The sequence below is a fragment of the Lathamus discolor genome, chromosome 8, assembly GCF_037157495.1.
Source record: "Lathamus discolor isolate bLatDis1 chromosome 8, bLatDis1.hap1, whole genome shotgun sequence".
NCBI lineage: Eukaryota > Metazoa > Chordata > Aves > Psittaciformes > Psittacidae > Lathamus > Lathamus discolor.
Genome location: NC_088891.1, coordinates 8,395,783 through 8,423,686, shown reverse-complemented (window position 1 = coordinate 8,423,686; position 27,904 = coordinate 8,395,783). Strand labels below are relative to the sequence as shown.

The 27,904-nt window shown below is 53.8% G+C and overlaps 1 protein-coding gene across 11 annotated transcripts in view; it reads left to right on the top strand.

The window, feature by feature from the left end:
* The first annotated feature begins 5,833 nt into the window (after positions 1–5,833).
* NTRK3 (neurotrophic receptor tyrosine kinase 3) overlaps positions 5,834–27,904 on the top strand; it is a 210,112-nt gene continuing 188,041 nt past the window's right edge. For 2 of the 11 annotated variants that reach the window (XM_065688477.1, XM_065688485.1), the window contains exons 1-3: positions 5,834–5,913; positions 6,803–7,035; positions 7,684–7,946. In XM_065688477.1, the coding sequence (XP_065544549.1) occupies positions 6,994–7,035; positions 7,684–7,946 (305 nt within the window). In that variant the 5' untranslated portion in view covers positions 5,834–5,913; positions 6,803–6,993. Of the gene's footprint in view, positions 5,914–6,802; positions 7,282–7,410; positions 7,565–7,683; positions 7,947–27,904 lie in introns of those variants that run through there. The other 9 variants (XM_065688480.1, XM_065688474.1, XM_065688475.1 and 6 more) reach the window with 9 other exon arrangements.

Genomic DNA, 27,904 nt, shown 5'->3' with positions numbered 1-27,904 from the left:
CTTACACAGGTGAGCGTGAGATAGGTAAGGCTCCTTTTGGGAAGGCAAAGGACATGGCTGAAGAAGGAGCCAGGCAGAAGTAGGCAAGCAAAACTGCTGTGTGTTCAAGGAGACTTAGTGCCCATCACACTGCAGGCATGCTCATGCACATCACCTCCAGCCCCTGCCTGTATCCTTCTTTTCCTTAGCCCACAAGTGCCTGCTTCCCACATACACCCCTAACCCTGCAATTTGCCTGCCTATTAAATCACACCCTCCTCCTCCTGATCCTCCATTTTCATCCCCAACCTGCACCTCATCCTCCTGCAGCCCCTCGTCCCTTCGCAGCCCCCTCTTTGCTCACCCCACACGCTTTCCCTGGAAGGGCTAAAATAAGCTCTACCTGGAGTGTGTTCAAAGGCTAATGTACATCCTGCCTTAATTATTGATTTGTTTATTGCAGACACTCTGGCAGGACATTTGCCACAGCTCACACACCAGGCTCCTGCCTTCCCTTCGCCTTGCAGCTCACAGGGGCTGAGGACAGTGTTACAGGGGTGACCTGAGGACCATATGCCCAGCTTGAGGGCAGCCCTCCATCACCACCAGCACACCCAGGGTCTCTCAGGTTGACGCCTGTTAAACCCAGCCCTGTGGGAATGGTGAAGGGTGTTCCAAAACCAGAGCCCCCCATCCAAGCCTTCTCCTTCCCCAGGTAAGCAGAGCTCGTGGAAGCTGTTTCCCATAGCAAGACCCCCTCCTGTAAGGTGGTATCAACTTCCAGTGTGTGTCTAGGAAGTCTGGCACAAGGGATCAAAACACAATTATGCCATTGAGCCCCAGCTGCTGTCATTCCCGGGCGGGAGCGATTGGATGCTGTGCATTAGTGGGATTGTTAAGGGCTCTGCAAAGCCCTTGTTGAGAAACAAGCGTGGCAGCGCCCAAAGAGAAGGGCTCAGAGGCACGGTCCTGCTACTGGGGCTGCTGTCACTTGTCACCCTGTGCTCCAGGAGCTCTGGCTTTCAGGTGATGCTGAAGAGACATCGAAGCAGGAAAACACGGCTGCCACCAGCTGCTGGTGGGGAGCATCAGCATTGCTGGAGGGAACATCCTGCTTTTCTCCAGAGTGGGCTGACGTGCCTGGGGGACAGCATTTTGGGGTCCTGTTTGCTCAGCACAGGGCTCCTGGCTGAGCCAGGCTTTGTGGGCTATGGTCCCTTTGGGTTCAGCATGGTCACTTCTCCCTGCATGGTGGGTTGAGGGTGGGACCAGCTGGCTCGCACCCATCATGGGATGGGGACATGTCTCGAGTAATTTGGGATTTCGTGATTCCCTTGGTGGAGCAAGAAACTATTTCAAGCAGCTGTTGACTCCACTCATCCTTGGGATTTATTTGGCAGAGCAGCACCCTGCAAAATGATTGTGGTGAATCAAGAAAGAGTTGGTTGTATCAGTTCTTCCCTGCTTAACCCTGATGCAGCACCTATCCCCAGAGTCAACAGAGTCCCCCAGGAATGAAGATCTGTGAAAGATCTGGAGGCATAAACAGGCCAGGGAGCTTTCTCTAAAGTGATTCCATTTCCTCACAAGAGTGGATGGGGTTTGCAGAGCATGTTTGTAGAGAAGAGCTGAGGGTGAGGAGGAATTCATTCTCCAGTGAGTTGTGATTCAACCTGAAGGCTTGGTAGGGGCCCAAGACAAGCGTTGTTACCTCTCTGATGAGGCGTGTGTTGTGGCCACTCTTCCCTTCACAGCTTCCTCCCCAGCATCCCAGCAGCATCCTGAGTTTCTGTGAAGCACAGGGCAGTGGGGAGGGATGCTGCTGCGGTGCCTGCCCAGAGGGCAGGGACATGCGGATGGTGGGCTGCAATGAAAGAGAACAGGGTTTGGCATGGATGTAGTTCTTCATTTTGTTCTTTAAAGCATAGAATCATGCTTGAAAATAAGCTAGAAGGTTGGAGGTTTTAAATTTTTATTAATTTTGATTAGTTTTTAAATCTAAAGCAATATTTCTTGCTTGAGGTCCTGCGTTAAGGGATATTCCATGCTCTCTCTCACCCCCCTGCAGTCCCACATGCTCCACTTGCACATTCAAAGACTGAATTAGGAACGTGGGGTTTTGAAAACACAGGATTGGTTTGGGGGAAATCATAGGGGAAAACACGAAGGAGACCTCTGCTCCTTTGTCCTGGCAAGGGCTGTGTCTGTGACTGCACAGCCTGACCGCTCACATCACACATTTTCTGACTGGTGCCCACAACCGAGTGTCTCTGAGCATGTCACACACCCCGGGAGACATGCAGATGGCAGGGCATCAGAGGAACAATGCCGGGACTGTAATTCCCCTTATCTGCCTGCAGCATGGCCATCTCGGGTGCCCCTTGGGACCCCTTTGCAGCCCCCTCCCCAGCTCCTTACCCAGCACTGCCCTCAGGCTTTGCAGCCTCAGTCCTCATAGAGCTTCCACACCCCAGTATTAGAACTGCTTCTCTTTGCTCTCGGTAAGGATGGACCAGCTCTGCACAGAGCATCGCTGGCAGATCAAAGTGCTGCCTTGATGGTGGCTGTAATCTGCTCCCCCTCCTATTCGTTGGGCTTTCCAAGACCTTCATTTCAGTCTCTTTTTTTTCTGACCACTGCAGACACCCTCCCTGGGCCATCTCTTGAACATTACAGCCATGACCAGTCCTTTTTCCTGGCTAGACACATTAATTCAGGAGCTGCCGTGGTGGGAGATCAGTTCAGGTCCTAGCGACGAATGCAAGCACAGCAGTATTTGCTACCTTCGTGACAGGGCTGTTTCTAGACCTCACTTCAATGTTTTCTCCTGAATCTTTTGCTCCTGTTTATCTGAGCAAAGGGCTCCTGGTTAGATGCTTTCCCCTTTAATGGCCTCAGAGAGTTTGCAGACAGGACATCTGCTGGAATGGCTTCAATCCTGACCTTGTTCCCACATTCCCATAGCATGGGCAAGGACAAGCCAAGGTTGGAGTTTCTTATCACCAGCTGCTCTCCATCCGCCACCCCAGCTGAGACCTTCACCTTTCATCACACAGCTGTCGCTGCCCAAATATGATCGCACCACATCCCCTGCCTCTTTCCATGCAGGTTCACTGGGGCCAGGCTGTCCCATGTGCAGGATGTGACCTTCTGCATCTGAGAAGTGATATGAGCATCAAATCAAAAGCTGCTTCCAAGCTCTTCCCAGGGTAGTGGGAATGAGGAGCTTTGCTTAGGGAGCAACAGTTTTGATGCTCATGTGCCTGCATGGCCCAAACAAGAGGTAAATGCCTCTTGGCCCTGCTGGGACTGATGTTTTCCTCCTGCAGCCCACACCGGTGATGCCATAGGGGATGCTGTGCCCCAAACCAGCCCTGATGCCCTCCCTGAGAGCTGGCAGCAGCACCTGGGTATTTACCCTGCAAACTGGACCCTCTCCAAAACTGCACTTCTTGGGGTATCTCTGCCAAGGGGCACATGAACCTGCAGCCAAATCCCCAATGTAGAGGATGAAACCCTTCTCCCTGCCTTTCCCATCAGAGCTCACATCCTTTGTGTGATGCCAAGCAACGGCTCTGCCCGCCCCGGGGCTGGCTGCTTTTCAGAGGTGTGCAAAGTGGTCCTGCTATAGCCAGATCCTTCTGGATGAGAGGGGGGCTAGAGAAATGTCAGCTCATCACTTTCAGTGCTCAGCGAGTGCTGTTCTGGTAACAGGGAGCGGGCGGTGCAAGCCTCAGTGCAGGCCTGCGGATCAATACAGAGATCAGAGGCAGGAGAGGACGTTGGAGCTTATGATGACTGAGCAGATACTGGACCACGGATCTCTTTCTGGTCATGCCCCAAAGGGCTGTTTTACTGGGCCTGGGGGGGCAAGTGGTATACTGGGGAGCCTTTACTTGGGAAGTGGGGTGACAGGAATAAAGACTGTCCCCAGGGGATGGCCAGCACTAGAGTGTGATGCTAAGGGCAGCTGTGTAGGTGGGAAGAGCAGAAATGCAAACAAAGCAGCTGCCTTCACCTCTGTCCATGGCCAGGAATGCCCCAGGCGTTTCCCAGACCTGCTACTTCTGGGCTGGGGTTTTGGTTGCAACTTGTGTCTCCACTCAAAGGGGAGATGGGGACCTCTAAGCAGAAGAGCTGGTGTTTAGTCTCAGCCAAGTGCATCCCATGGAATTTCTGGAGGGTCTCGAAGGCCAGAGGAAACCCAGCCCCAAGCCCCTGTGGGGCAGAGTTCTCACGGGAGTCACTGATTTCATCCTTCATGGAGATGCTTCTTGAAAGAGCAATTTGCCAGCATCCCTCAGAGCAATAACAGCAAGGCCTCTGCTTGAGATACTATCTCTGCGCTCTGACAGCCCCATCATTCATGCCCTACTCTTGCCTCCCTCTTCTACAGGGACAAGAGTGAGGGATGGAGGCAGGGATGGCGTATTCCTGCCACCAACAGGTCCCAAATATTCCAGTCCCCTTTTGGGTTTGGGTGTGGAAGAGGTAGCACTGCCCTCACTGAGCATCATCCTCTGTTCATGGACCAGTGAGGGTTCAAGCAGGGGAAGCAGGACCAGGGGCCACCCAGCTCTTGTGCTGGCTGAAGGTTGGTGGCCCCTCTTGCTCTCTGTGACAGGGACTTTGCTGCTGCTGCAGTCCCTTCTGCCAACGAGCTCTCTATTCCCCCTGGCAGCCCACAATGGGGAGGATGAACAGCTCCCTGGTTTCTTCCTTTCCCTGCCTACCTTCCGCCTGCCCTCCGGGCACACAGCTGGATGCTCCCGCTCCTCCCATTCCCCTGCTTTGCCCGACCACGTTTCCCCTGCAAGCAGCGGCTTTATCTATTAGCGGCAGAGGAAGCTGTGGCTTGGCACTAAACCTCCTCATCAGCTGCTGAAGCGGGGCTGCCTGGCACCGGGTGGCAGAGTGGGGTGTGCATGTCATGGGGACGGGTGGGCTGCTTCATCTCCTCACCCAGGACAGCCCACATGAGACCTCCCCAGCTTCCTGGGGGTTAAACCTCGTCTTTGCAAGGAGAATTCAAACCCCAAAGCCTCGCTGGGTGAGTTTGTGCTTCGTTAGTTGTGCTCTGCTCTACACCAGGGAAGGACCCCACATCCTGGTGATGGAGGGACACAGGGTAGGCTGCTACTGGGTGGGCACCAAGCAGTGCCACCCTAGCACCAACAGGTTCTGGCACTGATCTGCCCACAGGAGAGCCCTGCTGTGCTGTGGGACTGAAGTGGGTCCTTGCGGTGGATGTGTGGCTCCAAACGTGTCCCCACACTGTGGCCCTGTGGTGATATACCAGGGTAGGCTGATGGCCTCACACTGATTTCACACGTGTTTGATGTCAAGTGCCATGAGGAGGCTGTGACCTTGCACCAGCTCCAGTATAAAGGAAGCCCTGGTCCTGCCCCAGGCGCTGGTTCCATGTGTAGTGTGACATCCCTGTGCCCTGTACTACTGAGGAATTAACCCACATGCTGGCTGAGCTTTTTGGGGTGCCCAGCATGCAACAGGGACATATGGCATAGTGTCTTCATCAGTGTCTTGTCCAGTCTGGTTGCAGTGCTTAGCCACAAGAATAGCATCTGATGTGTGTGGGGAAACTGAGGCAGGGAATAGAAATACACCTGGGTGTTTTCCTTTGGTGCCTTCCCAGCCACGGTCTCCATATAGGTGCCTGATAATGGGAGCTGCTTCTTGTGGGATTCAGGACCCACCAACTCCTCTGTGCTCCACTTCAGTGACCTCTTTGGATCCAGGTGTTTTGCTTCAGTCATTTACAAGCAGGTGTTGCTCAGCAAGAAACCGATCCTCCCACTTTGGTATATATCCTTTAATTGAATGCACTAACTTCCTTTGGGGTTTTCTGGCAGGAGAAGCTGTGATGAAGCTACCTGGCACCCTGCAAGCTCCTGTGGGAGCAGGACTGATGCCCAGGTATGCACGGTCCCTTGCGCATTGTGGGTTGGCAGCAACAGGGGAGGTGTTCCCCAAGCATAAGCCCTGTTGGGATGGGCACTTAAAGTGTGGCTGGAAATCCTCCCTGTGGCTGCTTTTAAATTTCCCCCCCTTTTATCCCCCCCAAATCCCGTTGCCCCTCCTAGATTAGGATGACTTGAGGTGCATTCCAAAGCCTGGAGGTGCTGCTTCACTCTCTGCCTCTCCTCCCTGTGCAAAGCACAGGGCTTGGTAGAAATAGACCCTTGAAATACTTGAAGTCCTACACCTGTAATTCCTCCCTTCACCCGTGCTCTGCCTGCAGCACCATCCCTTTATCGCTGTGGCTCTGTGCGGAGGAGCAGAGACATGGAACTATTGGTGTTGGGGGGGGCTAAGGCATGCAGAAAAGCGCTGGAGAAAAGCAGAGCAAATTAAGCAGAGCTCTGATCTGCTTGGGTTTGTGCTTGCCAAAAATGCACCATGCATCTTAATTCGCTCTGCTGTTCAGCTCGCACTCACTGCTCTCCTGATGCCATTTCGGCGCTCTGAGCTCAGCCTTTTCAACACTTCAGTCTTCCTCTTTCAGGGCTCTGGGTTTTTTTTTTTTGCATGTCTGATTGCAGAATCTGCTGCAGGAGGGAAGGGGGAAGCCGAGGGAGGGAAGGGAGGACAGGAGCGCCGGCCGTGGGTGCTCCTGCCTGAGCTTCCCGGCAGCCGGCAGAGCCCCCGTTGCATTTTGGAAGGGGGGGGATTTGCTTGTGTCTTTTCTAGAAAGTCCCTCCTGGGTGCTCTCCAGCCGCTTTTTTTTCCCACCCAGCCTCTCGCTGGGATCCGCTAAAGAACAGAATAAACGCTGTAATCCACACTGGGGTTTATTCTCTTCCAGCTCAGTTTAATCCTTCTTTCCCCTCCACCCTTGTGTCCGGATTGCGGAGGGAGATGAGTGTGTGTGTGAAACCCACCCAACAACCCCACGAAACGCAGCATCGTCCTCATCCAAATAGCCGAAAGCGCCTGAGGAAGCCGGAGCCGAGCCAGAGCCCCTCCGCTCTGCCCCCAGCGCAAATTTAACCCCAGATGCAACTTTTCCTGCGCCGGAGGGGCTCCAGCAGCACTGGGGTGCGTTATTCCCCTTTCTCCCCTCCTTCCCCTCCATTGATTTTAGCGGAGGGGGGTGGGGAATCCTTTTCATCGCAGAGCCCGGCTCGCTTTGCAAGCCTTCCTCCTCCTTCTCTTCCTCCTCCTCCTCCTCCTCCTCCCTTGCTTTTTGTGCCCGCCGCAGCAGGGCTGGCCAGCCCGGGGGAGGGAAGCGATGGGAAGGGGAGGTCACCCCCTCCTCTTTCGCTCTGTGTGTTTTTTTTGCAGGTGTGTCAATTTTAATTCTGCCCAGTAGGTGGGACTTGGTGACTTTCGCACCGGTTTTGTTATTTATTTATTTCTTTATCCCCCCCCCCCTCCTTCCCCCCCCCCCCCCGCTTTCCCCATTCGCCTCCCGTTGCAATCCTCCGGAGCGGCTGGCGGGGAGCGGCGGCCGGGCCAGCATGCATCCCCGCCCGCGGCCGCTGCCCTAGCCGGGATTACAGCCGCTCCGAGCCAGCTGCCAGCATGATTTCATCTGCTGGAGGATTTTTGCATCTGATCGCTTGAGGTTTTGTTGTTTTTCTTCTTTTTCTTTTTTTTTTCCTCCCCCCTGCCTTTGTTTCCTTCCCCCTTTTCCCCCCCTTCCCCTCCCTCCATCCCCCCTTTCCTCCTCCTCCTCTTTTTTAGAAGCAGCAATCGGAGATGGATGTCTCTCTTTGCCCTACCAAGTGCACTTTCTGGAGGGTATTTTTGCTCTGGAGCATTTGGGGAGACTATCTGCTTTCGGTGCTGGCTTGCCCTGCTAATTGTCTTTGCAGCAAGACAGACATCAATTGCAAGAAGCCGGATGATGGGAACCTCTTCCCTCTCTTGGAAGGGCAGGATTCAGGCAGCAGCAATGGCAACACGAGCATCAATATCACGGACATCTCAAGGAACATCACTTCCATGTAAGTGGGGGTCCCCCCCGGCTCTCTCGGGGCTCAGGTACCCGCGGCATCGCTCGCTGCCCCCCGAGCTTCCCGGGCGGAGGAATCCGGCTTCCCTCTTCCGCCCCCCCTTCCTCCCCCCCCCAAAAGAAGCCCAGCAACAGTTTGGCCAAGGCTTAAGAGGAATAAAGTAAATGAGATCCGATTCCTTAGCAGGGGAGAGAGCAGCAGGCAAAGATGCTAAAGCTGCTGCTGCCTTTAACTGTTTGCTTCTGCAAGGGGAGGGGGGGGACGCCACAGCCGCACACAGCCACGTATTTACCCAAATTGGGCAAGAAAAGCAAGTTCTGAGCTGCTTGTTCTTTTTCGAGACTTTGGATCCGGTTAGAATGTCTTGTCTTTTTATATCCCCACAACAGAAAATGCTCCTTCCCTGCCCTAGCTGAGTGGATCTGGGGTTCTGCGGTTTCGCCTTCGAAATGGGAGGGAGTAGGGTGTGAAAAGGAAAATAGGACAGTGCGATGTCCCTTAAGTAGCTTATTTAACTCGTATTGTTACGGCTGTGCAGCTCGCCGGTGGTGCTGCGACCGGGTTCGTAGCGGGGTGGTGGTGGTGGGGAGAGAAGCATCGGAGCAGGGGGATATTTTTAGTTGAGCACTTTGCGTTTGTTTGCATGCTTGTTTATCTGGAAAATCAACTCCAAGTTGCATTATCCTTGTTTGGAGAGGCAGTTAGCAAAGCCCATGGTAATCTCATCAGCGTGGAGTGGAGAACGGAATATATTTTTCTCCTGAATCCATCATAGTGTGTGTGCGGGGGGGGGGGGGGGGGGGAGAGAAAAGATCCTCATCGCTTCCAATCTCTGCTCTTTATTTTTCCAGTACATTTTTGGGTGTGATGAACTCTGAGCCATTTCATTATTGTAATGCTAATGGAAATGTGAGCATTTAGGGATATGTAGCCCCCAGAGCAAGTTGCCAGTGGGAGTTGAGCTGAGAAGAGGTGGAATCCTTTATATTCTGGCAGTTACATGCAGCAAGGTTTGAAATGAGTAATGGAGGGTTATTTATTTCTTCCCCCCCATCGATGGCACAGTTGTATGGAAGGAGAGGGCTGTGCTGGGGCTCTTCCTGAGGCTGTTTCATTCGGTCACAGTGCAGTTGCAGTAGAGCCGTAGAATAATTGCAGTGCCTCTTTCACAGCTCTGCTTGTCACCTTTGCTGGGTAAAGACGAAGGGAGCTGCTTTCCCCGCTTGCTTACAGGTTCATGTGATGCCCAAACAGCTTTTCAGCAGGTACCTGACCCTAAGCCCCCAGCCCTGCCTTCACCTTGCCACCAAACCTCTGCAAACCTAGCAGGAATGGGCAAAGTAAATGGGAAAACTCATGCAAAGCTCCCCTTCCAATCACCCCATATTTATCCTGCATCGCGGTGCTGGGGTGTGCTCTCTGCGATGCTGGAGGGATGTGGGTGATGCTGGGGAAGTCAGAAACTCGTGCTGTTTTTATTCCACCCCCCCCCCCCCCCCCCCATGTTTGCTGTTTGTTGTGGTTTGATTTTAACCCTTTGAGGGGTAGGGAGCAGCAGGAAAGGGTTTGGAAGGCACCAGCGTGAGCGTGCATTGTCATATGCACACATACATCTGAACTGTTGCGGGAGGTAGCATTACGTGCGTCCTTTGTGCCCAGAAAATGTCTTTACTGCTTTGAAATTGAAATATGTGGATAAGAGGACTGTAAAAAGGAAGGGAGGGGGAACCCAGTGGACAACTCCAGAAAGTGAGGTGCTGGGTAATTTTGGGAGAGGAGCTGCTCTTTAAGTTGGGAAAGGAGGAGAAGGTGCCAGTTTTTGCTGCAATTTGTATGCATCTCTGCTCCACACTGAGCAAAGCACATTCCCTCACCCCCTGCATCACTGCTGGCCTTAAGCTTCCTTCCTCAGGCACTGGGGGGCTGAGGAACAGGACTGGGGTGAACCCTAAAATGCCACAAGGGGCTGAGACTGAGCATGAGTAGAAACTTTCCCCAGGGGTCTGTGCTTACTGGGAAGACAGCAGTGGTTCCTGGGGGATGTTTATGGGAGCAGAGGGGTGGTTTGGATAGGGGGCAGCTTCCTAGTGAAAGAGTCACTGCTGGGAGCTGGGGTTGAACCTATGTTCATGCTCTTGTGTGGGAGACATAAGGTCCTACACCCTTCCAGGTTGATGTCAGGCCTCTATCCTTGCCAGCCCCCATATCATGTGTTCTGGGTGAGGGGTGCATCAAACCCAGCCTGGTCATGGCTGAATCACTCCCAGCATGTGGGTCTGATTCAGCTGGGCACTGAATGGTGCTTCCCCCAATTGCCAGGCTCGCTCGGGCTTAGCTTCAGTAGGCAGCTTGCTTCATTTCTGGGCAGCAGGTAGGCAAAAGCACATTCTCCCACTGGGCTGGGGAGTGAATAGGGATGGCTCAGCCCTGTCCCTGTGGCCAGGGGATGTGGTGCTCCAGCGGAGTCCTCCCCTCAGGCCCTGGGGAAGGTGATGTTCCCTGCTCCATCCCACTGCTGGTGAAAAGGCAGATGGAATTTGGGGTGGTGAAACCACCCTGGGGCCGAGCAGGGCCTTATTGGTGTGTGAAAAGACGAGCTCAGCTTTGCTGTTAGAGCTTGGGTAGAACTGATGAAGGGCTGCCAGGACCATTCCAAGGGCTGGAGAAAGAAGGCAGTGTGAGCTGGCTTGGAGGGCTTGTCCATCTTACCCCCTCGAACCAGGGCAGAGCCCCCTCCATGCCAGCCCACCCACCCAGACACGTCCCCCCAGCACTGGGGCCCAAGCCATCAGGAGCTTTGGGTTATTTCACATCCTGATGGCTGACGAGACCCCTGAGGCAAGGATGACGGAAGGACAGGGGACACTCAGCCTATAGCAGTACCCATAGCAGGGCAGGTCAGAACTATGTGTGCCTGCAGTGTGGTGCCCCATCATTGAGCCTCCTGTTGTACCCCTCAAATGAATGATTATTGCTCCAATTGCTGCTGCTTATGGTTTCCCATCCTCCGAGTGGAGCAGCCGTGGTCAGGGCTGTGTAGCTCCTGCCCTGGCTGGGCCTAGGGGAGATGGTGGCACACAACCCTCATGGAAATCCAGGTGGTGCCAGGTTAATGGTGAAGCAGGGGAAGGGCAGGAGGTTCCTGCCCTGAGATGGAGTAGTTTGTGTTGGCTGACGTCCCTCTGCCCTTTCTCAGCCTACCCGAAACATGTCCAATTTTGGATCGCATCCCTGGGGATACAGCTCTGCACATAGAGATCCCTGAGAGCTGCTGAGGGTCCCGTCTTAACCGTGGGGCCAGCTGGACTTCCCCATCCTGATTTAGGTGGAGGATGATCATGGGGCTATATATATCCATGCCATTGCTTCTCCTTGTGCAGCTGGGTGGCCCTTCCTATGTCCCTAGCCTGATGTGACTGGTAGAGATGCTCCAGCTCCCCTTAACCCATCCTCACCCTCACAACATGGGGCTCCATCCATTGCAAGACCTCCCTAAAAAGACCGCATGCATAGGGAGAACTTTGGTCCTGGATATCCCATGGCACAACCCCCCTTCTGTACATACCCACGTGTACTGAGCAGCACCCGGAGGCTGTTCACCACTGGGTCCCCATCCGTGGCACCATGGGGTGCCCGGGCTTGCCTTGTGCTGCCGTGTGTCGGGGTGCCAGCGGGTGCCACGTGCCGGGGCAGGACGGGAGTTACCCTTCTGGCAGCGTGGGCAGCGCCTGCGTGCGCCGGCACGGCGCGTGGGGAAGGACAGACGGAGGAGTTTGCCATCTGGGCCTCCCTACTTCTCAGCTGTTGCTATGGCACTGCAGAGATGCTGCCAGGCAGGCGGCAGTGGCCTGCGTTTGTCACCCTTGGGCTCCTCCAAGATAGGAAGATGTCCCCGGTGTGAAAAGCCTTGGTTCTTTACCCAGCCTTACCAGGGGAGAATGGGATTTCTTATGGTAAAACACCCTTGACGGGTGAATTTGCAAGGGTTTATCTGTGCGGCTTGTAGCTGCCTTCGACGAGATGAGATGAATTCAGAGCAACCCAAGAAGAGGAGGGTCATCACGGAGCGCTGTGGGGTGCAGGATTTCACGGTCTCGCTTGCGCAGCCTAGAGGAAGCATCTTGATCCCTCCATAGACAAGGAGAGCAGCCCTATCCGCTCCTGCTTTGTCCCACCAGCTGACGGCAGCATCCGCTCCACCGTGGGCCCGGCTGGGGGTGGGAGAGCCACGTCAGAGCCGGGTGCTGTGGGTGAGCGCGGCTCAGCCCCCACTCGCTGCGGGAGCTGGGAGCATGTGGCGTGGGGGAGAGCGGGGGGGTGGCGGCAGCGGCAGCACCCCTTCATTGCTGGTGCGGGGAAACTGAGGCACCGGCGATGCCCATGTCGGGGAAGGAGGGAAGAAAGGGCAGGCATCTTCCTGGGTGCAACAGAACTTGCTTTGGCGGCCCCTGAACAGCCAGGAAGGGGGCTGCTGTGATGCTCGAGTTGGTTGCTTGGGACAACAGGGAACAAACTTCTCCCCTCTCTGTGAACCAGCCAGCGTGTGCCTTGGGTGTTGCTGCTCTCCAGAGATGAAGGGCTTTGTAATCCCAAAGCCTCCCATGCCATTTCCTGGTCCCAGGGCCTTTGGCTGCTGCAGGGATCATTCAAAAGGCCCTTAATTCAGCCCAACTTTGTTTTGCAGGGCTGTTAAACAGGGTGGCTGTCCTGAAGGATGTTAGGATGAGGAAGGTGGGTGCGGCATGAGGCTGTGGGGGGCAGGAGAGGATGCTGAGATGTTTGGGACAAGGAGGTGGGCTGAGACGTGGTCTTGATGCTCTAGAAGTGCTGTAAGCCAGGAGCACTGATCCTGACTGTCCCATGTCATTCCCCTTGCATCAGGAATTGGGTCCATGGTGTGCTGCCCTGTGCACCAAAGCAGCTAAATTGCACTGGGGTGCCCAAGGCTGGGGGCATCCTCTGGGCTGGCTGATGGCTCCTTGTCCTGTTCTTATGGCCTTTTTCACTGCTGGTAGAGGCACTTCCCTGGTACAGGTGATGTCTTGGACTTCCAGTACTTTAATGACCATCCAGGCTATGTCCAGGGGCAGAGCAGAAGGGTCTGGGGTAGATGGGCTGTAAAAGGTGGAGAGAGCTGGCTGTTAGGGCCAGGTCTCAGCTTGGCTTCCCAGCAGTGGCCAAGCTAATGGTGAGCACAGGACATCAGGCACCCATCCAGCCCTGCTCTGGGACACAGGATTCCTGTTGGTTTGTCACCTGCCTTTGAGTCTGTTGGTGTCTGCCCTCCTTGTGCCTGATCCCACTTGGTCCCCATGTATTCCCCAGCCATGTCTGCATCGCCTGGCTCTGCTGATGGACCACACCAGGTATTTTGCCAGGGAGGAGACAATTTTAGTGCCTGCCAGGACTTCCCAGGCTCTTTCTGAGCCCAGCGTGGGGCCTGAGCTTCAGGGTGCATGCAACATCTCCCCAGTCCTCATTTCCTGCACCGTCTGGGGACATCTAAGTCGGCTGTGCCTGTTGGCTTGTCTCCCTGGGCTTGGAGAGGTGAGGTGGGGATGCTTTGGGTCTAGGGCATGTGTTTCATGGGGGAAAGAAGTAGAGATGAAGGGGAAGAGACTGAGGAAGGTCTTGCTTTTCTGCCCTTGGAGGCTTGGAGGTGTGCTGCCTCTGGCCTAGGAGCTTTTGTAGAGCTCTGTTAGGGGAAATCTTTCTAGTTCAGCTCTACCCCATAAGCTCACCCCTGTGGGGTGACACCTTCATGGGCTTTGGTATGAGGCTGCTTGTGATCTCCCAGAGGCCTGTGACCATCCATTCACCCAGAGATGCTGGGCTCTTTCAGTTAACCCCCAAACAGGCCATGGGATGCCCCATGGGATCACCTTTGAGGAGCCCTCCAGGTAGGTTGTGCTCAGCATTGCTACCCTGGCACACTGGCTTGAACTGCTTGATGCAGTGCTCTTGATAGGTGTTTCCCATGAGTTTATGGTTGGATTTGGTGCATCCCATTCCAGGTGGGTCTGTAGTCAAGGAAGGAGTGAACCAAACCCTCATCCTGCCAAGCGAAGCTTCCAAAAGTGAGGGTAGTAATGCTTGTAACTCAGTGTGTTATTTACCAGGCACTGTGCAATAGTAGTAACATTGAGGTGTGGGTTTCCTGCAGTGGGGGTTTCAGGAAGGTGTGCAGGTGCTTTCTAAGCAGGTATGTTTGACAGCAGCCCATGGGCTCTGGTCTCCCCCACATTCTCTTGGTCTCTGTTCCACACCAAGGTGCTCATGGTAAAACTGTTGTCAAGGTGGTGCTGTGGGATGTCTTGCTCAGCGGCTGCAGTTTGTGTCCGGTGGTCGGGTATCTCGGCCCTTTGTGCCCTGTGTGAAGAGATGAGAACCAGCAGCCCCACTCACCTCATGTGACGCTCCACTTCTGAGGGCCACGCACCCAGCACCAGCACCGCGGTGTTCTGCAGCCCCGTTCCCATTGTCCGTCTCCCAGCGTGGCGAAGCTGCTCCGCACACCGCGGTAGTTGTGCGGGAGCGCTGGCACACGCAGCTCCGCGGATGTACCGTAACCCGCAGCCCAGCCTCTGCCCCGTGAGCCCCGGGCGCTGCTGCTGCCCAGCTCCGGCTCATGCTTTCCTCTCCTCTCATCCACCGTTGGAAGGTGGCTGTGCCGCTAGAGGGCAAGCGGCAGCGGCAGACAAGCGGGCTCCTGGCTGCGCCGGCACCGGCGGGGGGATCCGCACGGCGGCATCGGGAGCGGTACAAGGAACGGTACCGGGACGGGAAGTCCGGTCGCCGCTGTCGCCCTGATGGATGCTGCGTGGGCAAAGAGCATTTGGGGTGCCAGTGCGGCTGTAATCCTTTTGGGAGCCCGTTTGCTTCTTGTCTCAGCATCCCGATTCCCGGGTGCGCATCAGCCGGCCCCACGGGAGCTGGACGAGTCGTGGATTTCGCCTACTCGCTGCTGCGGGATGATGTGGTCTGCACACATGTACTGATAGTTCTTAGAGCAGTACTGCAGGGGATACAGCCCCAGCCCATCTGTGAACAGAGGTGGTTTGCAGGTTTGTGGAAGGTGGTGACCCACAACAGAGTGGGTGCTTGGGGGGGGATGTTTCTGAGCTGTTTGAAGTGTTTGGCGGTGGTGCTGCCATCTGTGACTGGTTTCTGGCTGTGCATGATCTCCAAGGAAGACTATAACAGCTCTGCCCATGTTGCTGATGGGGAAACTGAGGCACGGAGCAGTGGTGCAACTGGCCTGCAAGCAGCAGAGTAGAGATGGAGACCCTTTGGCTCGACATCAGTTGGGGTTTGGGGAGAGGTCAAGCATGGATGGTAGATAAACAAGGCTGTTAGATCAGTCCTGTTATACCCAGCAGACATGAGATATACCCAGAGCAATCCTAGAGGTAGAGGCAAGAGGGTGCAGGCTGAGAGCTGTCTCCAGTCCTCCAGGGTAGGCGCGATGCTCTTTGATCCTCTGACTAAACCTCTGCTACATGGGTTGGATGGAGATTGGAGGGCTTAAGAGGCCACATGGCCTTCTTCAAGGTGGGAAGGCTGGGAAGACCCTGGTGTGAGATAGGGCAAGGGTGAGTGGTGGTAGGAAGCTGCAACTAACCCTATAGCATCCTCCACGTGCAACTCCTGGGTGTGTCTCATCCTTCCTGGCAGCTGGGACAAAGATGGGCTGGTTTTCCATGTGATGCCAGCGTGGTGGAAGGGCTGTGATACCCAGTGGTCCTGCAACGCAACAGCAAAGGGGTCCCCAGCATCATGGCAGGGTGAGGTTTTGGTGGATGTGTGTTGAGGTGTGGATGATGGACGTGGGTTAGAGCTCTGACGTTGCTCAGGGCCTGGCCTTCCTTTGAAGAAAGAGAGTTAAAGTCTCTATGGACATTCCTTAGAAGGGCTGCACTGGAGTCATCGAGACTCTTCCAGGAGCCCTTCTGCACCTCCATCCTCCATGTACGTTTCCAGACCCCATGGGGCTGTGGGTACTGCCCTGTTCCCCTCCTTGTGAGACCTGGTCCCTGCTTTCCTGGAAGAGCAGCACCAGGAAAACAAGCGCAGTGTTTTTACCTTGTTTTCATGAGACACAGCAGTTGGGGAGCTGGAGGAGAAGCCAGAACCAAGTGTGCTGCCAGCTTTCCTCCAGCACTCCTGGTGTAGGACATAATGGAGCTTGCTAGTGACCATCCCCATCCTGTACCTCCTCCAGCCTGTGCCATCATCCCCACCTTCCCCTCCTCCCAGCTTTGGTCTGCCTAAACAGAAAGGAAAACTGCCTTTTTAAGTCCCAGGAGTGGAGCAGAGAGGCCAGGAAGGATTCCCAAGGGAGTGTCATTGTGTGACAGCACAGATGGGTGGCTTGGGGTGCTTTTCCTTGACCTCGGTGCTTGCAGCAGCGACAACAAAATGACCTTGGGATCCTGGGGCTCCATGGAAGGATGCAGGGAGATGCTGAGCCCAGGTGCTATCCCCTACGCCGCTCCTTCCCTGCAGCCTTCCTTTGGCTCCATGCTGGGCAGGGCACATGGCACGGGTGCCTTTGCTGGCTGTCCCTTGGGGACTGAGAAGTGAGTAGGAGCAGATGGGAGCTTGGTGAAGTCCCATCCTCCTGGGTTCTGCAAGGCTGTTCCTCAACCAGCTCTCCTCAGGCAGTTCCCCCTAGGAAATGCTACTGTGGAAATGCTCAAGCAGATGCTGGGAATGCTGAGGACCCTGCGGGCTCACGGTTTTGCCAGGATAAATTAGGAGCATGAGTGCTCAGCTGAGCTGCAGCAATGCCAGGCTCTAACTCCTGACCCTGATGGGACATGAAGCCACATGGGGGAGAGCCGGGGTGCCTCCAGCTGCTGACCTTCCCTCTGCTCGTGGAGCAGCTCTGGCCTCATCCCATGCTCTCTGTGGCAGTGCTGTGCAGTGACTTGGGCTGGGAACCAGGAATCCTGGCTCTCTGGTCTGATCCAGCTGTGCAGATGCTCCCTTGGGCTGCCTGCCCTTGTCCTGGACCACTGCCCTCCTCAAGCCTGCTTCTGACCCAGCTTGGGGCATCCCTTGTTTCCATCCCAGTACAGATGGGATTGCCTCTGGGGACCTCTGTGATTTATGTGACTGGAAAGATCTTTCTTGTTCCCCCAAATCTCTTGCCTTCAGGATGTAGCTGGGTGCTCCTGGTGCGATAATGATGTGGGTACTGGTTTGGACTCTAATGCCTTTCCTGTGTTCTCCCCACAAAAATATACCCTAGGAAAACTGTGCTGAAAGCCACTGAGTCACTTGATGGCTGCTTCTACACAGCCTGAAGAGCAAGCAAAGTTCAGTGGGACACAGTGTTGAGGATCCTGTGTGTTCCCAGACCCCCAGCATGCCAAGAGCATCCCAGTCCTCCTGGGGCTCTCCCTGTGCCAGTTCAGTGTTACTGAGGGCTGTTTCCTAGTCTGAGCCTCACATGGGCTCTGGACACATCAGTAATCCCATCCATCTCATGGGATATCCCAGGGTCTGCCTTTGGAGAGCAGAGCAGTATCCTGGTGCTCCCTTGAGTGCTGTGCCCCTTATTGCAGGGGTGGAAAGATGCTAGAGGGTGTCCTTTGGGAGCATCAGAACAAAGCCTGAGCTCGAGGAGTGCATGCAGGGTGCCAATGCAGTGCAGGGATGCTGGTTGGGCAGGAGGGGGCCTCTACAACAGGAGCTCTGCAGAGCCTGGCATGCTGGGGGTTAAGGGCAAGGTGCAGGGCACAGCTGGAGAGCATTTGGGAGAGGCAGATGAGACTGAAGAGGCATCAGGTGGGCAGTGAGGGATGCAGGCACTTGCAGTGCTCCTCACAAGATGCTGCAGGGGTGGTTTTGGGAAGAGGCTCTGGAGTGGGAATGCTCTCAGGAAGCTGTGTGTGTTGCCTGCCCTGGCTCTGGGTAGTGGGAGGGATGTGAGTGGTGGTAGCTGGTCTCTCAAGCAGAGCTGCCTGCGTGATGGTGGGCTGTGTGATGTGCGTTGGTGCCTGTCTCCGTGTCCCTCAGCGCTTTATGGGTTCGCTCTCTGCCACTTGGGAGCACAAGCTCTTGGCTCTGTGGTTGTAGCCAAGATCCCATTTTGGGGCTAAAAGATACCGCTTTGGGTAAACTTGCCTGGAAATCCTCCTCTCTGTGCCTTGCCTGTGCTCTCCTCCAGGTCTTCGTGGCTCAAGTCCCTGATACCTCAGCTTGACATGTGCCTGGTTGTAGATAAGCTCTCCCTTCCAGGAGGAATGGTGATGGCATCCTCAGGCTTTGCCCCATGCTTGTCCTCAGCCCTGGGCAGGCTGCCCAGCACCCGTTGTGCTCTGGGCTGCCCTGGCCCCAGGGGAGGGATCCCTGCCTTCCAAAAGGCACTGGCAACAGAGATTTATTTATTCAGAGACTTAATTAACATCTTTAAATATTTAATAATAGTAAACAAACCACATCCAGTGGGATCAACATTTACAATCAGGGCTTTCTTAATTTATTTTCTTCCCTCTCTCTGGGACAGGCACTTGTGTTTTAGGTGTTTGGGGAGGACTTGGCTGCGTGTGGGCTCTGGGTAAGGGATGGACCCACAGCACTGCTGGTGAAGGAAAGGAAAAGATGGAGCTAAAGGGGCATGAACAGGCAGAAGTGTTTAAAATGAAGCAGAGGAGTGTGCTTGGAGCATGTGTGTTGGGGAATTGCAGAGCCAAGTGCTGGATTTCAGTGGATGCAGGTAGAAGGGGACAGGCAGGAGATGGAGGCTCCTGCTATGGCACAGTTAATTGCAGTCAAAAGGTGGTGGTCCCTGCAAGGGGAGGTGGCTTGCAGCTGATCTGCATCCTGTTATCTCTGCAAATGGAGACCTGCCTGGTAGTGGATTACACTGGGGGTTATTTATTGGCAAAGCACTGTACAGTTTTAATTTTTCCTTTTTGCTTATTCAGGCTTTAGCTCCAGAGGAAAATAGCCTGGGGTGGCTTTGAAATGGATTCTCTCTGCCCCATTAACTTATTCAGTGAGTTTAATGGGCCTTTTTTTTTTTTTGTCTCCAAGCCTTGAAGCCATCATTAAAAGGCAGAGCTACATAAAGGCAAAGATACTCCTGAGCTTTAGTCAAACTTTGGGGTAGTGGCATGGGGGGGGGGGGGGGGGCAATGGTGTGCTGCTGCCTGTGCTTTGGGTGAAGATGCACACGTTTTTGCTCAGTGATGTTCTGAGGTTTGGATGCTGCTCAATGCCTCTGGAAGTTTTTGCATGGAGAAGAGATCCGTGTTGCTTGGGATGCCGTACTGGTGATGCTTGTGCCTCTCTGCTGGAGAGGTGCCCCTGAGGAGCTGTGGGATCAGCTGGGCTGCGGTGGGAATAAGGTCCCTTGCGTGATAGGATGTTATGTGGGCTCTTCCTTGGGATATTGCCTGGTGTGACTCCTAACCTGTCTGCGCTGCAAAGCTGCCATCTCTCCAGACTGAAGGATAGAAGCTGCTTTCCTTTGCTTTGTATAAGCTGCTCACAACTTTATTTTCAGCCTGTTTATGCCGGGCTGGGCAGTGCTCGATGCTTTCATGGGTGTCTGTGGTCAGTGCTTGCAGCCTGTCTGTTAGTGGCACCTGGTCCTATTGCAGTTCTGCGCCGAGCAACGCAGTGCTGAGAAATTGGGTGTCCCTGCAGGGATTGCACTTGTTCAACTTGTGATCTCCTGGTGTCTCGTACAAAATAGGGTATTTGGGGAGCATCTGGAGGATGAGATGGAGACAAAACATCTGAGTCAGTTCCTTCTTCCTTTGTCTCTTTTAGGGCCAACCTCTCCACCTTTTGTATTATAAATCAGACCTGGTATCTTTTTGAGGCAGTAAAAGTAGGAACATGCAAGATGTGGGTTGGCATCTCATCTTTGGACACCTTTCTGCTGGCATGATTGAGTTTCTGGTCCCCAGGCTCTGATGCGTTTGTTGCAAACATCACTTCTGCATAGGCAGCCCTGTGCCACTGTTGGGGAGCAGTGGCAGCGAAGGGCTGGGGGCACTGGGGTTTCCTAGCTTGCTCCTGAGCATTAACTTGAGCTGGCACCACCTGGGGTGGCAGAGGCCAGTGTGGTGCCTGTTGCACTTCCCCTAGTGCCCCATAGAGCGTGCTCCAGCGGGTGGATGTTGCAATGTGATGGAACCGCAACAAAAGCCTTGGTGCTGGGACAACTTTTCCCTTGTATTTCTTTACTTTTCCTACTCTTTGCGCAACCCTTTGAGTTTAACCCCTGGCAGTGTGAGCAGGCCAAGTGTAACCCATGTGTCTGTGTGCCCAGCCTGGTGTTTGCCAGCTCAAGGATGCTGCTAGGATGTACTTGGGATGGGAGGTTTGTAGTAGGGGAAGGCCCACAAGTGCAAAATGCCTTGTGTTTGTACCCTTGTGCCAGTCCTGATGCAGTGCAGGAGTGGGAAGAAGATGTGCTGGGAGAGGGAAAGGACTTGCTTAACCAAACTCGTATGCTCAGGGTTGCTTGTGTGAGGCTGACCCCAGACCCTGGCTCCTGCTGGGTGCCAGAAGCAGTGGGAAATGGGACAGGACCCTGAGTGATGTGACCTGTGTGTCTGTGCTGGTGGCCCTGCCGGACGATGGAGGGATGGCAGACCATGACCCCTGCCTGCCTGCTGCCAGCCTGGCAGCCCTATCCTGGAGACATCAAGGAACCTTGGCAGTGGGAGAAATGCTGCCTCATTGCCAGCAGATGGGCTGGATCGGACCCTGTCAGGGAGGGACCTTGCGGTGTGCCAGAAGGAAGGACCTTCAGTTCCCTCAGATGTCCCAGGCTTTGCTGTTTGTAGCCTCACTGGAGGCACTGATCACGGAGCCTGGTCTTGGAATGTTGCACTGACACAGTGGCAGGATCGGGACAGGCTGAAATGCCCCTGAGGATGCCATGGACAAGCAGAGCGAGCTGCAGTGTGCACCTATGCTGGGACAGGGAGAGTACCCGGAGCCGGCCTGTCTGTGACCTCCAGAGCAAGGGGGAGGCTCCTTGCAGATCCATCTGCTCCTGCTCCCCTCCCCAGGTCGCAGAGGTCAGGGGAAGGAGACATTAATTTCCTAATAAACACCCATTAAAAGTACTTCTCCCCTTGTAAATCCTTGCCTGCTCTGTGCTACCTGCTGTGCAAATTGCTGCTGACCCTGTAAATCACCCTCTGCTCGGCTCTGCCTCCCCAGAAACCAGCCCTTCCCTGTAAATCCTTTGTCCCCATCAGTTTTCTGCTGCCAACCCACTGTAAATCCTGAGCCCTGCCGAGGCTGGGGGGATGTAGGAGGGTGCAGTGATGGGGTGATGCAGGACAACTGCCTTGGGATGGGTTAATCCCTCCAGACAGTTACCCAGGGGCTTGCTTTCCAGTAGGATCTGTTGGAGGATGTTCTGTCTTGGCTGCATGTGGGGAAGGTCATCCTTGTGCTGGAAGCAGGACAGGGTTGGAGTCATGCCGTAGCCTGGTTTGGCTGGGCCCCTATGGTTGCTCCCTTAAGCAAGCACTGGAGGAGCTGTGGGCAGCAGAGGTTCCTTGTGGTAACAGGGAAACATCATCTGCTGGATGCTGGTGTGCTATTTCTGAGTGCTGAGTTGCTGCGATGGCCATACTGTGATTTTTCCCTTATGATGATGTTGGGACAGCATGTAGGAGCTGAGGCAAGGGGTCTGGTGGAGACCTGACCCAAGGGAGGTGTAGGAAGCCAAGCATGGGGGCATCATCTCAGTGTAGTGAGCTGTGTTGTCCGTAACCCAAGGCATGCTGTCCTGCGCCAAGGTGTGCAGGACAGGTTTGTGTTCATGGAAAGGCTGTGGCTAGAGCTGGTGGCTTGGCTGATGTGCATGGCTCATCCTTGATGCAGGCTTGTGTTGATGCTGCTTTGCTGTGGCTGGATGGGGTGTCTTGAGGGTGCACAAGCACCTGGATGCCAGGCAGGGTGTTATTTGGTGTGCAAAGCATTGAGCCTTTGTGTCCAAGGACTTAGTGAGCAGAGGCCGACTGTGTTCCAACACAGCTGCTTTTCCCTTCTAGTGAGCAGCTCTGCCATGCTCCCATGGAGGTCAGTGGAGCAGGCTGCAGAAGATGCAGTCAGAGCCAGGATGGGGTCACCGGAGTGCTTTGGAATGGTGCTGTCTGCGAGCACATAAGGTTTAGAGGCTTCTGGTGGCTCCCTGTGGAGGGCAACGCTGCTGGGGATCCGAGTGCTTTGTGTTGCAGCTTTCCAGGTGCCCCAAACCCACAAGGTAGGGGTGGGAGGCTGGTGCCACCCCAGGGCAGGGAAGCGCAGCCCTTTCTGACCCCTTTCTGCAAGCCTCAAGCCTGGAAAAGCTCCTCAACCACTCAAGTGGTTCAAGTGGTTTGGTTTCTACACATGCTGGCCTTTTGCACCAAGGACTGTGCATGTCCTTTGGGAAGGCACTGACCGGTGTCATCTATAGCTCAACTCTGCCTCATCACCCACAGGGCAGCTGCCAGAAGACTTGTAATAGGAATGAGGTGATGCTCTAGCATGGCTGATTCAGGCATTAATATCATCCGCTCACACTGCTGGAAGTGGTCTGTGATGGACCTGGGCTTGACCCAGCTGGATGTTTCCTTTAGACCTTTCTCCTGCTGCCAAACATCCTTTTTTGGGTTTGGATTAGTTTTTCTCCTGTATCTCGTGTCTGAGGCCAGTTGTGCGTTAACACTGGGCTTATGCTACTGCTGTGCTCTGGCTTCGGGAGCAGGAGATGTGTAGGGTGGCAGCACAGGGATGCTGACAGCAGTGGGGAAGGCAGGGGGCAGCGGAGGAGAGCAGAGGCAGATCTTCTGAATCCATATAAACAGCAAAAATACATTTCCAGCAAACACTTCCAGTCCTGCAGTATTAAGAAAGTGAAGCACTAGAGGATAAGGAAAGCATGAGCAATAACAGCAGGGATTTAGGAAGAATAAATCTTGCCAGACAAACCTGATTGCTTTTTCTTTCTTTTTTTTTTGATGGAATCACAAAATTAGTGGCTGAGCAGAACGTGGAAATCCTAATATATTTGGATTTAGCAAAGCATTTGATATAGTGTCTCGCCAAATCTTACTCTTAAAATTAGTTCAGTTTGCCTTGGATATGATGCTGCCAAATGGACTGAAAACTGGCTTAGGGCCCTAAGCAAATAGCAATGGGCTGTGTTTGGGGAGAGGGGGAGCTGTGGGAGCAGAGCTATGGACTGGCTTTTCCCATTAAAAAACCCCAAATTAATAGGACCACCCCCTCCCCCCCAAATAATCATAAGAAACTCCTCCAGGAATGTGGCCTCAGATTGAAGCACCTTATTGCAGGAATATTGACAAACTGGAGAGCGTTCAGAAGCAAACAAGGGGAAAAGAAATCCATTGGAGGGATCAGATTACCCTCAGAGGCTGGGGGCTGAGCAAGTCCCAGGGCTTGGAGGCATTTTGGAGAGGAGCAGGTGGTGGTCCATGGGGCCAGCATGAATATTTGGGCTGCTGTTGAGACCTGGCAGCAAGCACCTCAGAGCTTTCACCCCTGCTAAGCTGCCCATTTCACGGCCCTTTCCAGATATTATCCAGTGAGCGGGGGAGAATATTCACCGTGACTGTCAGAGAGAACATCCCTGACCAGGCAGCCGGGCACGTTTCCTCAGGGAAGGTCTTGGAGCAAGCAGGAGGAAATGGCCCGGAGTGATTTGAGTCAGTAGATGGAGATTTTCTGGGTTGTGGGCTTGGGTGGGAAGCTGAGAGGTGGTTGTAGCTGCCTTGAGGTGCTGCCTCCTGCAACATCTGCACCCCACAGGCATGTGTTTATCATCACAGAAACTGCTGGAGTGCAGTTTCCCCAAGGGAGGATGGCTGAGTCCCTTCTTGTTTAAAGGCTTGTGGAAAGGTGGTCCCTGGTCACCTTGCGGAGGTAGGATACTGTAGCTTGATGCCCCTCACAGGATTTTATATGAAGGGTTGATCCCTGCCCATACAAGTCAGGAAGGATGCGATCTTCCAGCAAGTTCCCCCACGAAGGGTGAACTGTCTGGTATCTGTCACGCTGAGTTCTTGGGGTCCTTCAGCACTTGTTTGAGGACTGAAAGAGCTGGTGAGTGTGTGGAGGTTCTTGGCATAACTGTAGTCTTCTCACGAGGTGAGAAAACCCATGTCCTTGAGTCATGGTTATTTCCATCAATTGGATGCTACCAGGGCCATTGCCCCCCACTGCCAGTGGGATGGCTTTGGTGAGTCAGGCTTTTCCATCTGCCTTTTAAAGCAAATCTGTGCCTTTTGGTACAAATGCAAAGAAACTTTCAGTATGGAAAACGCAGCTTGCTCTAGGGGATGTTGCCATCTTTGGGGGTCATAACTAGATTATCTTGAAGTCCTTTTCAACCCTAACCATTCTATGATTCTATAATACATCTTGCACTGGCAAGCCAGTGCAGCAGGGCAGGAATTTGCTGGGCTGAACCAGAGTTAGGGAGAAAGCCATGGAGCAGAGCTGGGAAGAGTTCCTCAAAGATAGGGTAGCCTTGCGCTGGTGTCTCGGTCTTCTTGGGGGAGTACATGGTTTCTTCACCCTATGATGGTCCCCCTCTTGGCACTAATCGCTGCCCAAGGCTGAGCCTGCTGGGTGGTGATGGTGGTGGTGGGATGGGGCTGAACCAGGCAAGATTTGCGAGGTATTTTTAGCTGTTCTAATTGTGGCAGATAAATGCCATTCTTACTTGTTGGGCTTGAGCTATGGCTAAATCACAACCAGTTCTAATGATGATAATTACCGGATTTCAATATTTATAGAAACGGGTGCTTCCTTCGCATTGGCGGGTGCTGCTGTGCTCTCACCTTCACAGATCGAAACCTTGGCTCATTATCGCTGCAGCTATTTATTTACTTGCACATTTTTAACCCACAGATGGCAACGTATGAGAGATCTGAAATGATAGGGGCCCACTGGAGGTGTTGTAGTCTTTGGGCAGAAGATGCGGGATGAATAAGGAAGCATCTCCTAAGGACCTGTGGGTTGAATTCCTGCTTGTTGGGAGCTGTTGAGAGATGTTCTCAGGTCCTCAAGTCCAGGGCTTAGCCCCCCAAAGGGTGGAGGTGACTGTGCATATATTTGCATGCGTTAGCACTGTGTATCGCTGCTTCTGATTGCTGTGTGCACCAGAACACATGCTGTAACTAAGACAGAGCTTAAAGGTTAGGCAACACAAACAGCCTGAGTCGTGTAACGCTGGACTTGGAGGAGCTTGTGGAAAGGGGTCTGGGAAGTCCCGGCCTGCAGCAGCAGCCTCTATATATGTTGATGGGGCAGCATCCTTGTGCTGCAGAAGGGAAGGCATGCATGTGGGTGGGACATGTGCCCATGCCCAGGCATGGAATGGGGATGCAGAACCCCTGGGCTGTATCCAATCAGCCTCCTCAGGTTGATCCCAGCCTGCATCCAGGCCCATGCGCCCATCGGGTCTGAGCCTCCCTTCTCGTGCAAGGTGTAGAAAAGATTCACTTATTCAATTTGCTATCTCTCCAGTGCCACATAAGCTGTATTGATAAATTAATCTTATATTGTTGTGACTAAACAGCCCTGCAATTTTTTACACTGTGCAGTCTAATCTGTCTTGACAGCTGTATCATTAGTTTATATTTGTTGTAATCTTATTCGCTGTGTTGGCTGTGGGGAGTTTTGATTTGAGGCGCTGTGCTGCTATTCAAGCAATGGGTGCAGCCGGCAGCTTTCCACTGGGAATCTTGGGATGCTGTGGGGTGCACCCAGGCAACCACCTGCTTCTGAGGCTTGGAGGGGGACGCCTGGGTTGGAGTAAAGATGATGAAAGGGTGGATGTTGGGAGATGTGCATCTTTAAGCATCCTGAAAGGTTTGCTGTATGATGAGGGATAAGCTGTTTTCTTGGTCTGTGTTTCAGTTTTCTGTGGAATGGGATGGTCCCTCCTCTGTTGCTTTTTGGTCACAGGGGATAAAGGGACTATGGGAGCTTAAACTGCACTGTCTCCAGGCCTTTAGAGATGCTGCATGAGGGATGGTGATGTGTGCTGGCATAGCATGAAATGGAGGTGGCAATGTCATGTGGTGGCCGGCTGCTCCCCTGGCTCCAGCCTGGGTTTGCTATCCCTGGTCCAAGCAGGGGTGATTTGGGCTTCTCCATTTGCTTTTGTAGAGAGTTCTTTTGCTTTGCAGGCAGCTTCTTCCAATAACAGCTCCCCAGAACTGTGGAACAAGATGTTTTGGGCTGGTGCAATGAGATTTCTGCCAGCAGGGAGCAAGAGAGACTGTGTTCCTCAGGCATGGGACAGAACGATGGGGGTGGAAGCATTTCAGCTGCTAATTTATGCTTCAGGTCTTGAACTTGTTAAATCTGGATGGGAAGGGATAATTGATGGTGCACAGGCTCCCGTTTGCAGCTTCTCTGACCAAGCCTGGGTGATTTGGTAACAGCTCAAGCCTGTGTTGTTCTCTTGAATGCATCCTTTTGGGAAAGCATTCAGGATCTGGCAAGACTGAAGATATGAATGGCTCCTGAGGTAGGTATGCCGCTTGCAGTCTGATAATGCAAACTGTTATTTAGAGCTTTAATTGGGGTTGTACACCTGTAAGGACTGGCAGGGACCAGCAATGCCCTGTGCTGCACTCAGATCCACCCTGGCAACAGTAATGTCTCAGCCCAATGGAAATGCCCTAGTGCCTCATATGCTTACATGCTTCCCCCTTTGCAGGCAGGACTGAGAGCAGAGCGGGATGTGCTGTGTGACAGCCCCAGTGGCTTCATGTAGGGCCGGAATGGTGGGAGGATGGTGAGATCTGCCTGGTGGTATCAGCACTGAATGTAGGAAAATCCCCACTCCAGGAGACAAATGCATGAGGAAACATCTGTAGCCCGCTTATTGCCAAGCATGTAATGATGCTGTGAAAAGCATTTCATGTGTGGTAGTCCACAGTGAGTGCTGGCAAGGGTTTGGCGACATGTCTGTCCACCACACAGCTCAGAAGGTTGTTGCTTGTAGCATCAGGTTGCATGAGGGTTGAAGTGCCATTCGTGAAGTGATCTGAGGTTGGGGATGGGAGAGCCCTAGGTAGTGGCATAGACCTTGTTTCCAGCTCTAGTGTTAAAGGATGAACCTTCACCTGCAAAGTCCCTGCCAATGTTTTCAGCAAGGAATCAGCTCACCGTGTAAAACCTGAATGGTCTGTGGCCATGGCTGTTGGATGGGAGCGGGTGACTCTGAGGGAAGCACTGGGACATGTAGCAGTTGCCCAACATGCTGATCTCTTTGCTGGATGCGAAAGATTCTTGCTTTGCTCTCTGACCCTCCTCACAGAACTTGATGGTTGCTGTTCACACCCTGCTTGCTTACCAGCTTCACATCAGAGGCGTGAGTACAGAGAGGGGTGCATTGAACAGGGAGCAGGGCTCAGCTCTGCTCCTGTTACCCTTGTCTGTGGTCACCTCCTGCCCATGGCCAGGGTACCAATGGGGCAGATGGCAGCTTTTTGCTGTTTATAACCCTCTTATCCCTCAGCCAGTGTGAAGATGCCCTGATTATCTCTCTTCCTGGTTTATCCCTGAGTGAATTTCAGGTCCCTGCTGCTGATTCCCTGGTGTGCCTTGCTCACCAAGTGCTGCTTTAAGCTCAGGGTATCCCCTGTGCAGCTTTGGATAACATCCAGCACTGCCAATTCCTAAGCACTGGTGTGAACTGGGAACCACAGGGAGTTTTGGCTGGTACTGCTACGCTCCACCCATACTGATGAGACCATTTCCATAGCAACTACGGGATTCTTCAGAGGGGAGATAGGGGAAAGATGTGAAAAACCAAAAACAACCCAGCTGAAAGCAGTCATGGGCAGCAGCCATCGGTCATTGTGGGAGGTGGGCTTCAGAAGGTGGTGTTCTGTCTCTTGCCCAGGAGAAGTTCCCTGGCTCGGTGTATTGGTGTGGGACCCCAT